We start from the raw sequence: 18,720 nt of genomic DNA, 5'->3' as shown, positions 1-18,720 counted from the left end.
AAGGGTAAAACTTCTTTAAACAGTTCAGTTGGAATCGGGTCTAAAAGACAGGTTTAGACGATGAGATTGTTGAAGTTAGTTGGTTAAGGTTGATTGGAGTAAAACTGTCTAGATATATTTCAGGAGTTACTAATGTTTTTGAAATTCCGGAGGTTGAAGTTAAGTCATTACCAATTGAGGACAGGAGATTAATTTTGTCTCTAATAATTATAATTTTATCGTTAAAGAAGCTCATGAAGTCGTCACTACTGAGAGATATAGGAATAGAAGGCTCTGTAGAGCTGTGGCTCTCTGTCAGCCTGGCTACAGTGCTGAAAAGAAACCTGGGGTTGTTCTTATTTTCTTCTATTAAGGAAGAATAATAAGCTGCTCTGGCATTACGGAGAGCGTTCTTATACGTTTTAAGATGATCTAACCAGACTAAACGAGATTCTTCCAATTTAGTGGAACGCCATTTACTTTCAAGATTTCTCGACTTTTGTTTTAGTTTGCGGATTTGTAAATTAAGCCATGGAGCTTTCTTTTTCTGTTTTATGATTTTCTTCTTTAGAGGAGCGACAGAGTCGAGTGTTATTCGCAGTGAGGCTGCAGCGCTATCAACAAGATGATTAATTTGGGAGGGACTAAAGTTAGCAATGTAGTCCTCCGTTATATTGATATTGAGTCCTGGTATTGAATTAAGTGCTGATGGAATCACTTCCTTAAATTTAGTCATAGCATTTTCAGATAGACATCGAGCGTAGGATATTTTGCCTACTGGCTTATAGTCCAGTAACAGCACTTCAAAAGTTATTAAAAAATGGTCTGATAAAAGAGGATTATGTGGACACACTGATAAACTTTAAATTTCAACACTATATCCCAGAACAAGGTCCAGAGTGTGGTCTAAACAGTGAGTTCATGTACATATTGACTGAACCCAATGGAATCTAATATTGAGATAAATGCATTATTAAGGCTGTCACTATCAACATCCACATGAATATTAAAGTCACCTACAATAATTACTTTATCTGTTTTAAGGACTAAACTTGATAAAAATTCTGAGAATTCAGATAGAAATTCAGAATACGGACCAGGAGGGCGGTACACAGTAACAAATAAAACTGGCTTTATTGTTTTGCATGTTGGGTTTGAGAGCGTAAGAACAAGGCTTTCAAAAGAGTTATAGTTTAGGTTTAGGATTGATCAAGAGGTTTGAGTCAAATATGGCTGCAACTCCACCTCCTCGGCCAGTGCCTCGAGGAATGTGAGTATTAATATGACCAGGTGGAGTGGATTCATTCAGACTGACATATTCTTCATGTCTCAGCCAGGTTTCAGTGAGACAAAATAAATAAATCTTATTATCTGATATTAAATCATTTACCAATCCAGCTTTCGTTGATAAAGATCTGTTGTTTAAAAGCCCACATTTAATTTTTTTATTTAGTTGCACTTTTGCAGCGGTGGTGTTTATTTTAATTAGGTTTTCATGTATAACTCCTCTTCTGTTAACCATAGATTTTATTAATTTCAGTTGTCGTGGGGCAGACACAGTCACTATGGGGATTTGAGTGGGTGACTGCCCGGAAAGAAGCACAGAGAAGTGTGTAAGACTGCAACTCTGTCTCCTGGTCTCAACTCTGGGTTGTCATGGATTAGGTCCACTAATAAACTTTGTAATATTATTGGATATGAGATCTGCTCCATCCAAAGTAGGATGGATGCCGTCACTCCTAATCAGACCAGGTCTTCCCCAGAAAGTCTGCCAATTGTCTACGAAGCCCACATCATTATCTGGACACCACCATGAGAGCCAGCGACGGAATGATGACATGCGGCTTAACATGTCATCATTCAAAAGATTTGGCAGAGAACCAGAGAAAACTACGGAGTTCAACATTGTTTTAGTACACTCTGATTGACTCAATCGCATGTCATTACCGCCGACGTGAATAACAATTTTACTGTATTTACGTTTAGCCTTAGCCAGCAGTTTCAAATGTGCTTCTATGTCGCCCGCTCTGGCCCTCGGAATGCACCGCGTGACTGTCGTCGCTGGTGTCTCAAAATGAACGTATCTCAAAATTGAGCTACCGATAACCAGAGTTGGCTTCTCAGCTGGTGTGTCACTGAGTGAGGAGAATCTTTTAGAAACAGCAAGCGGTTGGTGGTGAACCGTGGGCTTCTGATAAGACTTCTTTCGGACAGTCACCCAGTCTCCCGGCTGCTCGGGCCCCACCGGGGGACAGCTAACAGGAGATACCACTGGTCGGCCCGCACCGGCTATAGGGGGCTTGCTAACAGCTACAGTTGCTAACCGTTGACAAACCATGGTGCGGAGCCGCTCATCTATCCCTCTAAAACTTGCCACCAACCCTGCGTATAAACTACATTTAATACACGTACCATTATCACTAAAGGAAGTCAGAGCAATAGCTAAACATGAAACACAACGAGCAGGAGAAAGCATAACAGGATGCTTTATCCTTGAAGAAACAGCAAAGGAGAAAGCAGTCCACAATGGCTTCAAGAAACATAGTTGTGTCATGTAGGAAGCCAACTGGTCTCCAAGTGAGAGGATTCTACTCAGACAGGATAATGCCTCTGCCAGTAACCTACTCAAGAGAATTCATCCCTGCAAATATAGACCATAATCCCACACCAGAGACTGCAAAGGCATGGCCTCATCTTGAACACATCGCAGATGAGATCGCTCTTCAGCAAAGCTGTGATGTTGGCCTGCTAATTGGCTACAACTGTCCTCAAGCTCTCGTCCCAAGAGAAGTGGTGCCTGGTGAAGAAAACCAGCCCTTTGCACAGAGAACAGACTTGGGCTGGAGTGTTGTCGGCTTTGGCAATCCATGTCTTGATGTTGGAGATATGGTTGGAGTAAGTCACCAGGTAATTGTGAAGCAAGTGATGCCAAGTATCCAGTCTTCTTCAAACCTCACAAGCGAAGTGCACTATGTCTGTAAAATACAGATTGAAGAAGTCTCACCTGCAGATGTCATCAAGGTGCTGGAATCTGACTTTGTCGAAAGGGCTTCTGAAGAGAACCCTACAGATCACGCCTCCAGAGGTCTCACAGCACAGCAACTTGTAACCTCAAATTGGTTCACAGGCCCAGACCTTCTTTGGCAGAAAGAGCTACCAGGTGGAGAATTCAAGGTGGGAGAGATCGTGAGTAGTGACCCAGAGCTTAAGAAGGCCCAGGTTCATGACACCCAGGCAAAAGAAGTTAGGTCGCTGTTAAATCGATTTCACAAGTTCTCAGATTGGTCAAGAGTGGTAAAAGCTATTGCCAGACTCATGTGCCTTGCAAAGTAAATCAAAGGTCTCAAGCCAAGGTCCTGTGAAGCCACCAGCTTAGAGGAGCGGAGAGAAGCGGAGCTGACCATAATCAAGATGGTTCAGGAAGCAACATTCTCTCAAGAGATAAAATGCCTCCAGCATCATAAGGAGATACAAAGCAAAGACACGGCTAACAAGTTGTACAAGTTGAGTCCATTTCTGGATCATCAAGGTATCCTCAGAGTTGGAGAGTTCATGCTGCTCTACATTCACATGTGAAGCATCCAGTAGTTCTTCCAAAGGACAGTCACCTGTCAACACTACTCGTTAAACACTATCATGAGAGAGTGCACCATAAAGGAAGAGGAATGACCATGAATGAGCTCCGATCCAATGGCATATGGATCCTAGGTTGCAGCAAGGCAGTGTCATCTCATATTTACAGGTGCACCAAGTGCAGGAAGTTTAGGAGAGGCACTGAACAACAAAAGATAGCAGACCTCCCTGAAGAGCGAACGGAAGCAACCTCTCCATTCACTTACTGCGGCATGGACTGTTTCGAAGTGTACCCAGGAGGTAATGGAAGAGTAAGAAGGCTCAAGTTGCTTATCAGCGACTCTACCCTCGATGAAAAGGGAAGGCGCATCTCTAAACCTGTCTACCTCGAAAGGCCTAAATACAAGACCGTTTTGCTGTTGGAAGCCGACTAAAACTCTCACTCACTCTTTGCACTTTAAAGGCCCATAGTTAAATATATATATACATTTTTTATGGAAATCATAAGTGATTTGGTGGGAGTGTAACTGTCTGCACGTTTTCCCTGTTTATGTATTCGTATTGTGCTTTAATTTGGTTCCTACCTTTAAGGTACAGGTTCATAGAGGCGGAGCTAATCTGCTGTGTTTGTGTAACACGGTTTATTTAATCGACGCATTTAGTGATCGCGGCTCCAGACCATTGCAGCACAGTGTGAGCTTGCAATCTCCTAGAGCAGGGGTCGGGAACATATGGCTCACAAGCCTTAAATGGCTCTTTCAATAACGCAATATGGCTTGCAGACAATTTTGAGCTGACATTTTTTAACATGATTAACAAGTAATAAATAATTATATTGTGTCATTTTAAAGTAAAACATTTAGCAGCGGATTTGTTTTTAGTTCTCCCCTCTCCTTTCCTCCGCTCTGTCTCTGGCTGTAGGTTAAGGTGTGTTCACACGTGTGTGCGTAGGGGGCGGAGCCCCGCCCTTCCCAAAATCAAGCAGAGGAGAAACTGCACAAATCAAGCAGTAGACCAGGGGGGTCAAACTCAATCACAGAGAGGGCCAACATTAAAAACTGGGATTACGTCGAGGGCCAAACACGGTCCATATTTATTGAACAGCATACACATATTTTTTTTTTTTTAAGTTATATTTTCGGGCTTTTCATGCCTTTATGATAGAGAAGTGCAGATTGTGAAAGGGGGAGAGAGAGGGAACGTCATACAGCATATGCCACAGGTCGGATATGGGATGCCTGTGCTACTGGTTGAGCTACCAGGACGCCCCAGGATACACATATTGCATACACAGATTGCTGAGCAGTTCAATTTAAATTTCTGAGCTGCAAAGTCGTCAAATGCACTCAGTTTATCAGCAGAATGCGGTCGGGAACACAGCGGTAGAGATGGTTTGTCAGTGTTTAGAAACACGTAGTGACCAAAGTTTCCTTGCTGCATCCGTGTCTTCCACAGGCAGCTTGGCTTAGAAAGCTCTCACTGCATCATACATGTCCGTGATCACACGGCCCTGAAGCTGGAGGTTTAACAGTGAGATGCTTGGTTATGTCGCACAAACAGGCCAGGTCATATGTTTGTCAAAACTGGCGGGCCAGTTATGACAGACATATGATATTTTCTTGTGGGGCGGATATAATTGCCTTGAGTTTGACACCCATGCAGTAAACACTGAAACGTGCACATAAATTAGATAAATAACGTAATCGTTTAGTTTATTTAATGAAAGAGTACCTGTTCAATGAAACACTGATAACGATATTAGTACTCAGAGAAGTGTTATTCTTAAAAAATGCACGCATAAAGTTGCATTCATATTTATTAAATATATGGCTCTCTAGGAAATACATAAAAAATATTTGGCTTTTATGGCTCTCCCAGCCAAAAAGGTTCCTGATCCCTGGTCTAAGCCATCAACCTGTCTTTTAGACCCGATTCCAACTAAACAGTTTAAAGAAGTTTTACCCTTAATTAACACCTCGTTATTAAATATGATCAACCTGTCTCTATTATCTGGCTACGTACCACAATCCTTTAAAGTAGCCGTAATAAAACCAATTCTTAAACAGTCTAGTCTTGATCCAGAGGTTTTAGCCAACTATAGGCTGATATCTGACCTTCCCTTTCTCGCTAAGATCCTTGAGAAAGCAGTTGCAAAACAGTTGTGTGATTTTTTACATAATAATAGTTTATTTGAGGTTTTTCAATCTGGATTTAGAGTTCATCATAGCACAGAGACGGCACTGGTGAAAGTTACCAATGACCTTCTATTGGCATCAGACAAAGGACGTGTCTCTGTTCTTGTCTTGTTAGACCTCAGTGCTGCTTTCGACACTGTTGATCATGACATTCTACTAAAGAGACTGGAACATTGTGTTGGCATAAAAGGAACCGCACTAAGCTGGTTCAAGTCCTATTTATCTGAGCGATCTCAATTTGTACGTGTTAACGATAAATCCTCCATGACAGCCAAAGTCAGTCTTGGAGTTCCGCAGGGTTCTGTACTTGGACCGATTCTATTCACCTTATATATGCTTCCTTTGGGCAATACTATAAGGAACCACTCTATAAACTTTCATTGTTATGCGGATGATACCCAATTATATCTATCAATTAAACCAGACAAAACCAATCAATTGGCTAAACTTCAAGCATGCCTCAAGGACATAAATACTTGGATGTCTAGCAACTTTACGTTAAACACAGACAAAACTGAAGTTATTATACTTGGCCCTAAACGCCTCCGAAACACACTTTCTAATGACATAGCTCTGGATGGCATTAATTTGGCCTCCAGCACCGCCGTAAGAAATCTTGGCGTTAGCTTTGATCAGGATTGAACAAATCTCAAGGACTGCCTTCTTTCATCTACGTAACATTGCAAAAATAAGACACATCCGGTCTCAAAATGATGCAGAAAAACTGGTTGCCCCAAAAAGTCGCTTAAGACTCTTCAGTTGATCCAATATGCAGCAGCACGTGTATTGACAAGAACTAGGAAACGGGATCATATTACTCCTGTATTAGCTGCTCTGCACTGGCTCCCGGTAAAATACAGAATATAATTCTAAATCCTTCTCCTGATTTACAAAGCAATTAATGGTCAGGCTCCAGCATATTTTAGAGATCTCATAGTACCTTATAAACCAACTAGAGCATTGCGTTCCCAGAATGCAGGGTTACTTGTAGTTCCTACAGTCACTAAGATTACAATGGCAGCCAGAGCCTTCAGCTATCAAGCTCCTCTCCAGTGGAACCAGCTTCCAGTTTATGTTCGGGAGGCAGACACCCTCTCCACATTTAAGAGCAGGCTAAAGACTTTCCTTTTTGATAAAGCTTAAAGTTAGGGCTGGCTCAGGTTTGCCTTGGATCAGCCCCTAGTTATGCTGCTATAGGCTTAGACTGCCGGGTGACACCTCCCTCTCTATAGATCGTGTGCATGTGACATCACGCTTATTTCCCAAACCGGAATTCAGCCATCTTGGTTGTATATATACAACCAAGACTGCGACCGTTCACGTATGAGTTGCTGCAACGCTTCATAATTTTCTTTGTATTTAAACGTCTAAGATTGAAAGAAAATGCCAATCGTGTGCACAGTGTATTATTGTGGTAATGACGCTACTCGTGACCCCAGAGAAACGGTTCTTTAGATTTCCTCATCATCAATCATCAAAAACAATGATCCACAAAAGAGGGATGAATTGCTGTCTACCGAACGCCGTAAACTGTGGTTTAGCAACATAAATCGGAAGGATTTAACAGAAGAAAAAGCACAATTCACCCGTGTGTGTGGCGTCCACTTTATATCTGGTAAGAGCTCATGCTAAAGCTATGTTTTCAATGTTTATATTAAACATTTGTGCTTATGATATACCCGGACACTGTAAGACCTTACTTCTCGTCACTAGGAGAAGCGGCAAAGCTATATGATAGCAGCCATTAGCCATTCTTCTGTGCATGTTTTTGTTTTGCTTATTCTTGAGCCTACTTCACTTGCAAAAAGCAAAGCACCAATGTGAGAACATGCTTCGCTTAATCCAGCCATACAATCAGTGTGCGAGGATAACATCGCCACTCTTCTCACTCACAAACCACGGCTTGAGCGGTGTATCTCGAGCTCTTTGAAAGTGATTTACACGGGCATGGACGAGCACCGTTATCTTTCACTGGTTTGGGAAGAAGACTACCAACCCAGCCAGAAACAAAGAAATTATAAGCATCTAAGCTCTTGTATGCCTTCATTTGTGCGTCGACGTTTGTAGCACAAGGTAGTTCACAATATCCGGATATTCAATCGGCGGTAATGACTCTAAATCCTCAATATAATCCGACGGCTTTAGCGTGTACGGCTCAAGGCCGCAAATTCGGATTTTTTTCTCTGAATCTTGCCTTTGCAGAGGACTCCAGAGAGTCAGAATACTTTGAAGAAGTCGGAGTTGTATTGTTCGCTTTAGACGCCATTGTTGATTTGTTTTCCAACCAACATGGCGTCGCACGCATACGTCACACAGTTTTGTCACGTGTTTGCACACTACCTATCTGTATGCATTATGTAAATGTATGTTATTAACTCAGCATCCGGAATCGTGGCTGCGCCTGTTGCCCTGGTCCTGCTGGACACCGGGAAGCCTTTTTGACATTTTTCTGGATTCATCCATACTTTCTCTTTTTTTAAGACAATATATTTTCTGTCAAATGTTGTATTTGTACTATGTTTATGTCTGTAAAGCACACCGAGATAAATGTATAATTTGTGATATTGGGCTATATAAATAAATTTGATTTTGAATAAATATTCAAAGATTAATGTTAATTATTTTATACATGTGAGATGTAGATGCAGATGCAGATGATGCGGTCCTTATGGCATCATCGGTCTGTGACCTTCAACAGTCACTGGATCGGTTCGCAGCCGAGTGTGCAGCGGTTGGGATGAGGATCAGCACCTCTAAATCTGAGGCCATGGCTCTCAGCAGGAAACCGGTGGATTGCCTACTCTGGGTAGGGAATGAGCCATTACCCCAAGTGAAGGAGTTCAAGTACCTCGGGTCTTGTTCGCGAGTGAGGGGACGATGGAGCGAGAGATTGGCCAGAGAATCGGAGCAGCGGGGGCGGTATTACAGTCCCTTTACCGCACCGTTGTGACGAAAAGAGAGCTGAGCCCGGAGAAGGGAAGATTGGGGTTCCTTACTGGAGCTGCTGCCCCCGCGACCCGATCCCGGATAAGCGGTGGACGATGGATGGATGGATGGATGGATGGATGTGAGATGGCTGCTCTGATGAGAGCTCCATGTCAACTCAGCAAACTTGTGTGGATTTACTTTTTATTACTTGCTCTTATTGTACAGTCAGTGTTTTTATACATCCAATATGACCGACAAACACTTCTGAAGATACGGTCGTCAGCCTGCTCGGACTTTAAGCCGACTTTTGACATCGCGGACGACATACTCCCCTGGGTCCTTTGTTTACAAACACGACGCCATCGGAAAAACCTCAACGAACTGTACATGATGGTAAATGTACTGGAGAATTCACACCCTGAGGCTGCGTTCATTGTTTTGGGAGACTTTAACAGAGCCAATGTGAAAAACGTTCTCCCAAAATACTACCAACACATCACTTTTCCCACTAGGGGAGAGCAGATCCTGGATCACTGTTACACCCCTTTTAGAGACTGCTACAAACCCCCCTCCCAACCTGCCATGCTTTTGGTAAGGCAGATCTCGGCTCCATCCTTCTGTTGCCTGCATACAGGCAGAAACTAAAACAGGAAAAACCGGTTTCCAGGGTCACTTACAAATGGAACAAAGAGAGTGATGAGGTCTTACAGGACTGCTTTGAGTCAACTGACTGGCAGATGTTTGAGGACGCAGCAGCCGGGAAAACACACACTCAGTCTGAGGCTACATAAGTAAGTGCATTGACGATGTTGTTCCAAAAGCCATCGTTCGCACTTACCCAAATCAGAAACCCTGGGTCGGTCTGGAGATTTGTGCTAAACTCAAAGCATGGACCCCTGCTTTCAACTCGGGGGACCCCGAGGCCTACAAAGTATCCGGATATGACCTCCAGAAGTCCATAATTAAAGCCAAGAAGGACTACAGGGATAAAGTGGAATCCAACTACCACAGCTCTGACCCCAGACGAATGTGGAGTGGATTACGCTGTATTACTGACTACAAAGGCAAAAACAAGGACACTGTTCAGCTCACCGCATCGCTCCCGGACGAGCTTAACACCTTCTACGCTCAGTTTGATGCGGACAACACAGCACCCCCCATGAGCCCACAGATGGGTGGGGGGACTGCCACACTGACCCTAGAAATGGCAGACGTGAGCCGGTCCTTCGAAAAGGTCAACCCCCGTAAAGCTCTCAGGGTGTGTGCTGAATAACTTGCAGAGGTGTTCACCAACATCTTCAACCTCTCCCTGAGTCGGTCCGTAGTTCCCACCCACTTCAAGTCATCCACCATTGTTCCTGTTCCCAAGCAATCAGCAGCCTCCTGCTTAAATGACTATCGCCCTGTCATCAGTCATCATGCAGTGCTTCGAGCGACTAGTCAAAACCCACATCTGAGCCTCTCTTCCTGACAACTTGGACCCCCTTCAGTTTGCCTACAAACAAAACAGGGCCATGGATGATGCCATCTCCTTGGCGACACACACCTGGACAGAGGGAATACATATGTGAGAATGCTCTTCATAGACTACAGCTCCGCATTTAACACTGTTATCAGGTTGTCCCAAAAAGTCGCTTAAGACTCTTCAGTTGATCCAAAATGCAGCGGCACGTGTATCGACAAGAACAAGGAAACGGGATCATATTACTCCTGTATTAGCTGTTCTGCACTGGCTCCCGGTAAAATATAGAATAGAATTCAAAATCCAGCTCTATTTCCTGAGAAGACTGAGGAAGTTTGGCATGAACACCAGCATCCTCACAAACATCTACAGATGAACCATCGAGAGCTTGCCGACGGGCTGTATCACGGTCTGGTATGGGAACTGTTCTGCTCACAGCCGCAAATCGCTTCAGAGTGGTGGATGCGACACAGCACATCACTGGCAAGTCTCTCGGCCATTCAGGACATTTTCCAACAGCAGTGCCTCCGGAAGGCACACAGCATCATAAAGGAACACAGCCACCCAGCACGCAGACTGTTCTCCCTGTTACCGTCAGGCAGACAATATAGGAGCCTGGCTGCACGCACCTCCAGACTCAGGGAGTTTTTACCACCAAGCCATCAGGCTTCTCAACCTCCAGACCCAGACACACCCTTTCACTGTCTGCACTACATAAATATAAATAAATATTATTATTTACAGTACTGCACAACCCCCCCTTCTTTTCATGTTGTCACAACCCCGGCTCTAGGGCAGGACAGACGGACACCAAATGCCAAAGTATATAAGTGATTTATTTCTAAACCAACGGACATAACTTGCACAGCAAGTTTATGCAAACAAAAGACAACCCAAAACCACGGGGTTTCCTGGCTCAGGCAAAGAGAGAGAGAGCATCGCGGATGCTGGCCTTTTGTGGTCCTGAGGTGCGCTGCGCCCAGGTGCTCCAGATCAGACCGAATACTGCCATCAGCTCCACTGACACTTTAAACAGATACAACACAGTGACTGACACAAGACAGGTTAAGCAGGGGCCGTCACAATGTACATAAGCAATATTGTTTTTGTTATCGTTTTAACTTAAATTGTAGATAGCACTAAATTGTATATAGTACTTTTCTTCAAAATATTTTATTTTATTTTATTTTTGACAACTGAGCTGACACATTTCATTGTACCGTTGACCCTGTGTTAACTTACATATGACAAATAAAACTTGAAACTTGAAAGTAAAGACTCAGGCTACTACTTGTGGAGTGATTGCAGGTCGATCACTAAATTATTATTGGAAATGGATAGTTTCTACCATCACTGATGATCCCACTCCGACACCATACTATGAAGTGTCAGAGAAGCAGAAAACGGCACATCTTAAGAGTTAGAACTTTAAACAATTGAAATTCAGGATTTAAAACAGGTTTGTGTGTGCCATGATAGAATCATACCGATACTAGACATCTGTTAACAGTACATCCAAGTTGGGAAATAAAAGGTCCCACACAGTGAGTGCTGCAGTCGTGGTGCTTTATTCAAAGTGTGTCCATGTGAATGTTATTGTACAGGAGAACAAATCCACCAGTCATTCCCTCTCTGACAGGCCTGTCCTGAACTCCTTCTCTCTAACACACCACGCATGAAAATCTCATCCGACACCAAAACCCAAAGACCAACACTCTTCAACAAGTCGTGTAGTCTCCAGTGAAGCCTGGCTGGGAAGCGCACACTGTCTTGTAGAGGAGAACCCTGGTTAGAAAGAACAAGGCTCGTTAAAAAAAAAAGGGTTGTTAAATAAAAGTGGAGACACGTGGGACCTGGAGGTCTGTGATTGTAAAAGGCAAGGAGGATGACAGGCAGCTTCAGGGTGTGTGAGGCAGGTCCCTTCCCTCCCTGTGTCAGTGCAATTCACCCCCCTAACTAATAATCTTTTACACAAAATAGAGTTGCAAAGGCAGTTTGTTTTTTACATTTTACATTATCAGCTTTTGTTGTTGTTATCCATACTTCATAATGAATACACAGTATGTACACTGGTTTATAGTATTGGTATGTAGCTCTATTTACATTTCTGCCTATTCACAAACATATAGAACACCTGCTGCCATCAGCAGTCATATAAACACAGAGAGCCAGTGTTTTCTACATACACACAGTCAAACTAACACTGCCTTGCATATGTTTTGATTTCATGTGCATGTATGTGCTTTGCCAAACATCATGCGACTAAACCAAGTGCACAGGTGTCTGACTATTCCCTTTAATGCACTTTGTCAAACACTTTAAAATACAGAGGCCTACAAAAACCAATAAAAGCCTTCATCTTCTCCGGATTCAAGAGAAGTTACTAATCCTTCCTAAAAAGGTGCTGTGATCAGGACTCCAGCAGTAAGCAGTCTTCGTTCTCACTGGCAGGCAGCATGAGCTGTTGCTCATAGTACAGACTCTTGGCATAGTTGATCTCTTGAGAGATTTTGATGGCGAGACTCTCACTCTTCACATGGACCTGCGGAGAGGAGGGTTACGTGGTTATTAATCAGAATAATGTCTCCTAACAGTGAGACACAGAATAAACCACAACGCGCTGGATGGCAGACACCAGTTGAGTGTCTCACCATAGGCTTCTGGTGGGAGGGGCCAGGAATGGCCACACCGCTGCTGGTGCTTTCAGCCTTCTTGGTGAGCTGCACGTATACCTTTCCATGATCCTTAGAGACCAGGCAGTGGTAGAGGTCGTCATACTTGACCTCTAGGAAGATGGCCTCGCGGTCCACGTAGTCCCCCGGCCTCAGGAAGTAGACCACTTTGGAGGAGATGAGGACGCAATAGCTGTCGATGGGCTCCACAGCGATGAAGCTGGAGAGGTAAACAAACAGTGAGCTCAGTGTGATGGACGTGCAGCATACAGGGTGTCAGACACACAGAAGAGTGCACTCACAACTCAGAGTGGATGTTGTCAGTGAGGCGGAAGAGCTGCTCCTGGCCGTCAGCCTGTGTGGCCGAGTGTCGAGGCAGCAGACCCTGAGGGCCCTTACAGCAGCGAGGCTTCCTGACCCGCAGCACACTGAGCCTGATCAACACAACACCAACAACACAGGAGTCAGGACATCACAGTGTCGGTACAGGCACTGTTTCTTTGGTGACGTACGCTTTGTCTTCAGAGGCGAAGTTAGAATTGTTGACAAACACTGCACATTAATAGAAAATACATTACAGTTATATATATTCTTTAAATAATCGGATACTGCTTAGAAATTCTAAAATAAAGTGTTACCCTTTGAATTATATTAGAAAAACATTTAGTAGTACATTCTTCTCACATAGCCAGACCATCCACAGCGCTGTGTCAGTGTCTCTGTAGACCTGAAGATCATTGATTCATAAGCTCACTTAATACAGTACAGGTAATAGACTCAGCCCACCTGTGGTTACTGAGACTAGCCATGTCCCGGACCGTCTGTGCCGTCTCCGAGGCAAAGTCCAGAGCTCCGGCCACCGGTTTGGTCACAGTGCCGACCAGACCTTTCCCCAGGCCGGAGAAGAAACCGCTGACTCCGCCCTCCGTCTTCACGCCCTCCACTGTTGAAGTGATAATGCTCGTCATGCCTCCGATGATACCTGAGGAGGGAGCGTTTATTCAAAAGAATTGTAACTTCAGAAGAACAATATGTTTACAATGATGATATTTCTTGTATAGAACTATCCACATCATTAAAATCCACACAACCAGCTAGTTCTGCACTCTGCGCTCACAGGGAGGTTGTTTATGTATTGTCACACATACAGTACTTCATCCATGCCAGCAGCAGCTGCAGCATCAGAAGCCACATCCTGTGTGCTGCTCTTCACCCTTCAACATGCAAGGTGTTCAGGGGCCCACTAAGTGAATCTTTAGCCCACTAGCTTTACTGTCAGCAGACCCAGAACATGCCCCAGCTGTACCATGAGCCAGTCCATGGATCCCTGCTACCAGGTGCTCTCCACTGGTGGCTCCGTGGTATCTGATGTACTCTCGCTCGCTCTGGTGCCGGTTGTCCATGGTCTTCCCCAACCCGTCTGATAAAGTCCCTGCAAACTGACACACAGGGAACAGGATCATGATCACACTGCATGGCCTGCACAATAGAATACAGCAATGAAACAGCTAAGCAAATCAGTTAAAATTGTGTGTGCCCGGAAAAGAATGCTGTAAAATGATACACAGCAAATACAAGTACAGAGCAGTGCAAACATAGCTCAGGAAAGGAGTACCTTGGCAGCAGAGTTGGACACACCGTGGGTCACATTGCGTATGAGACCGCCCACGTTGCCGTATTTGATGAGCTCAGACATGCCCTCAGTGACGTCGTTAAGGAGGCCCATGGGGTTTCCCAAGAAGTCCACAGAGCCCAGGATCTGAGCTGCCTGGCTGATCAGCTCCTGCAGACAGGAAGCACGACTCAGTGAGGACACGAGTCTACACATCACATGACACACCTGAGTATGTGACGTGTGTCCACGGAGCAACTCACAGGAACAGGGGTAGAAACGATCTTTACTTTAAATTTAATTTAAAAAAATGTAGATATGAGTGTTTAATTCTAGCTTAATTTAATTTAATTTGAGAACAAAAATATTAAAGGTAGGAAAGACAAAACTAGCTTGTATAGCAGCTACACTGTGTGTGAGTGCAGAGGTGGCATTACTCAGGAATAGGACCCTTATAATATACATCTTCAGCTGACCTCTCTGAAGTGCTTGAGGATGTCGTTGATGATGATCTCCTGCGTTTCATAGGGGTGCACTCTGGTGAACGGGTACATGTTGATAACAGCATCTTCAAAGCGAACCAGAGGAAAGCCCAGGGTGCCTTTCAGAGCCTGTAGTGACAAAAACACATGCAGATGAAGAACATGTGAGAAAGACAGGAAGGACAGTAACAGAGTGACATCATGTCAAAGGACATTTCTGTGATCAATTCAGAAACTATTTGAACTTATTACAATTAGAAGTCTGCTGCCGTTTCAATCCCTAGACATGTGACAAGACATCGACTCCACTGTCTGTGTCAGCTGGCTGTGCTCAGTGGACAGTCTTAACTAAACAATGTTCAGGTCCTCTAAGACACATTTAGAGTGACCTGCAGAGGGTCAGAGATGAAGCATGTCCAGTTAATTTTCTATTATTGTAAACTCTTCTCACAATAATATCTTTGTCTGTCATCATGATTATTGTTCTTATGTGCCTTTTATGTAGAGTATGTATTTCTCAGCCTAACAGACTAACAGCATCCAAATCCTAATGATCACTTTTAACAAGGTTATTGGTATTAATTCATTGAATATTTATGCACTCACAAATGATTGTATTGAGTCCTACTGGAGTCTGGTTTTAGGAGGAGTTGTTAGAAGATAAAACGTGTTAATAAGTGAGCTTTAGATGTGTTGGATGTGTTGGTCGCTGTATCTTTGAACTGTGACCAGAGCCAGACGATCTGCTTCCTATCTTTATGCTAAGCTAGGCTAACCATGCTCTGAACAAGCCATTTCCAACATGTTGAACTATGAACAATGGCTTTTGAGATTAGGGTTAAGGTTAACCCTCCACTGGTTCTGTCTAACAACAATCTGCTGTCAGGTGATTGGCACCATGATGAAGTCAGTAAGGGGACATGTTGCTCTCTATCAAAGGTGACGGTACTTTGCATTAGCTAAGTGCAGAAGCGTGGCTGTAAAGAATATAAAGGAAAGAAATAAGCATGTGAGGTTACCTTGAGATCAGGAGGCAGCTTGTGAGAGGTAAACACACTAAGTTTGACCTGAGGGAGGCTGATCTTCAGGTTCTCAAAGTAGAACCGTTTGGGAGGTCCTGCATCCTCGTTGGGCTTCTCATAGATGTTTTCATCCAACTTCTCCAGCTCTGTATTCATTACAGTTATGGTTATTGAAAAATTACCCTCTTACTCACCGCATCGCATAAACATTAATAATGACATTGAACAAATGACCTACCAGCCTCCGTCTGTCCGTATCCGAAGAAGCTGAGCAGCTTGAGCAGCAGTTTCTCCTCGATGATGACTGTGAAGCGGCGGGCCGTCACCATGAGGTGCTGTGAACACATCGTGGTGATATCATGAGTCATTCTACCATCTAGTATTCTGATTCGTACAAGAAACCAGGGATTAGCTGGTGCTCATCTGGAAGGAAAGTATTTACAGTTATACTGTAGCTTATAACACACAGTGATTCGGAGTGTGATTCAGTGTGCGATTCAGTGTGCGATTCAGTGTGCGGTTCAGTGTGCGGTTCAGTGTGCGGTTCAGTGTGCAGTTCAGTGTGCGGTTCAGTGTGCGGTTCAGTGTGCGGTTCAGTGTGTGTGCAGTTCATTGTGAGGTTCAGTGTGAGGTTTATTGTGCGGTTCAGTGTGCGGTTCAGAGTGCGGTTCAGAGTGCGGTTCAGTGTGCGGTTCAGTGTGCGGTTCAGTGTGCGACACTGACCTTGAAGAGATCGGTGAGCATGAGGCTACTGGGAACCTTGACCGAGTTGACCTGCAGGGCCGGCCCGCTGTCGTTGACACTGCTGTCACTGGAGCTGGGAGTCACACACAGCATCACAGGCTGGGTGGTCCCCAGCAGCTGGTTGTCCACCTGATGACAACAACATGACACACACAGTATTCACACAACACTCGCCACAGTCTTTCCTGGATGTAATCTTCCTGATTTAGATCTTGTAATCGTGGAGACGGCCCACCAGGAGTTGTATTTTGCCCTGTGTAGTGTACAGTCCACCATGCTGGATGTGGTACCCATGCCATACCTCATTAGAAAGCTTAGAATCTCATCTATTTAGATTTTGAGATCACAATAGCAGGTACAATCAACTCCTCAAACTAGCAAGCAAACTCAAAATCATAACTTTGAGCCAACTCACCTATAAAGCCTCATAATAATCTTGTAATCAGTAATAATCCAAAAAAAACACTCATTGTAAAGGTCCAATAGATTGTTTCCAGTAAAAAATATATTGATCGTCAACATCGTCACACCGATAAAAGCCAATAAACAGCTGTTGCAATCTTTGAAATCAGCTGATCGGTGTGTCTTTTTTCCGTTTATATTTGGTAAAAACTTTATTTTACGTTACTGCAGCGCTGAGCGCTTCATTCCAAAATGTAGACCGGCCTCTAAGCGTTCGATTGACCAATCGGAGATTCCAATGCGTCATCTACAGCCTTCAATAGCCAATGAGTGTCAACTTGATAAGGAAGTGCCAGCCCCTCTTCTTTTGTTTACAGACTGAGCCAATAGCAGCCGAGTCTCCCGATGACTGGCGTATCATGTAGCCAATGAAATGCTCAGAATTTAGATGTGCTATTTCAATGTTTTTTTTTTTTACAAATGTAATTTCTTTTTTCAAAATTGTATTTATTATAGTTCAGAAAACCAAATACAAAACACAAAAATATTACAAAAATTGTGTTTATACTTCACTTACTCTGTGTCATTACTACTAACAGGGAATCTGGGTATATAATAGTTATTTATGAGTGTGGCAGTGGGGTGTGGTTAGGGCGCCGGCTGCTGTGGAGAGACAGGAGTGTCCCAGCTGGAGGCCAGATAGCTGAACGGAATCAGGTAATCAGTCACATAATAAATGCACGGTGATGGCCTGGTTCTGTTCTCTTGCAGTAGGCTGGGTTCCAGAGCAGACCGAGACGCTTGGTGAGCCACAACGCAGCGGAGCCTGGAGAGCGACGAACAGCCGAGTGACCGACTGGAGAGCGACCTGTTATTGTGATTGTGATAGAAAGCTTACCTGTGAGCGAATAAAGCGGTGTGTTTAAACCCTATACTCTCTCTCTCTGTCATCCCTGAATCTGACTGTGGACACGAGGGTCCACAAGTGGCGCCTGAACAAGGACATGACAGAGGAGGTAGCTGCGCAGAGCCCGCTAGGGCTGATCCTCCAGCGTCTGGCGGCCATGCACGAGGGCACAGCGGCCCTCCAGCAACAGCAGAGCCAGACGCTCGTAGACCTGGCGGCGTTCCAGAAGGCGGACCGAGACCTCCTGCAGGGAATGCTCCGGTCATCGGCTGCCTCGGAGGTTGAGTCGGGAGGCGGGCCAGCCCAGCTCCCGCGGGTCGCCGTGCAGAAGATGACGGCGGAGGACGACCCCGAGGCCTTCCTGGACATCTTCGCGGGCACGGCAGAGGCGTGCGGGTGGCCGCAGGCTGAGTGGGGGATACGTCTGCTCCCCCTGCTGTCCGGGGAAGCCCAGCGGGCCGACCTCCAGATACGAATACCACCAGCTCCGGAGGGCGATCCTGGACCGGTTGGGCAGCACACCAGAGGGACATCGCCGGCTCCGGAGACTGCCCTTCGAGGACGCTGGCCTACCCTTCGCCTTCGCCCAGCAGCTCCTCGACTCGGCTAGGCGCTGGCTCCAGCCGGGAGTCAACTCCATGGAGGACATCGTCGGGCAGGTGGCCCTTGAGCAGTTCATCGCCGGACTCCCCCTCTCCTCGGCGAACTGGGTCCAGTGCCACCGTCCGGCCAGCCTTGAAGC

At 44.9% G+C, this 18,720-nt stretch overlaps 1 protein-coding gene across 1 annotated transcript in view; it reads right to left on the bottom strand.

Annotated features, from left to right (window-relative positions):
* Positions 1-11,686: 11,686 nt before the first annotated feature.
* The window catches only part of vps13d (vacuolar protein sorting 13 homolog D), an 81,195-nt gene continuing 74,161 nt past the window's right edge, over positions 11,687-18,720 (bottom strand). Inside the window, 10 exon segments of the mRNA XM_029436248.1 lie at positions 11,687-12,679; positions 12,789-13,029; positions 13,112-13,243; positions 13,596-13,791; positions 14,116-14,248; positions 14,425-14,592; positions 14,898-15,032; positions 15,923-16,071; positions 16,164-16,260; positions 16,649-16,798. Of these exon segments, the coding sequence (XP_029292108.1) occupies positions 12,548-12,679; positions 12,789-13,029; positions 13,112-13,243; positions 13,596-13,791; positions 14,116-14,248; positions 14,425-14,592; positions 14,898-15,032; positions 15,923-16,071; positions 16,164-16,260; positions 16,649-16,798 (1,533 nt within the window). The 3' untranslated portion in view covers positions 11,687-12,547.

Source organism: Cottoperca gobio, chromosome 7 (genome assembly GCF_900634415.1).
Source record: "Cottoperca gobio chromosome 7, fCotGob3.1, whole genome shotgun sequence".
Taxonomy (NCBI): Eukaryota; Metazoa; Chordata; class Actinopteri; order Perciformes; family Bovichtidae; genus Cottoperca; species Cottoperca gobio.
Note: the sequence above shows the minus strand (reverse complement) of the source record. Positions and strands in the feature narration are given on the sequence as shown.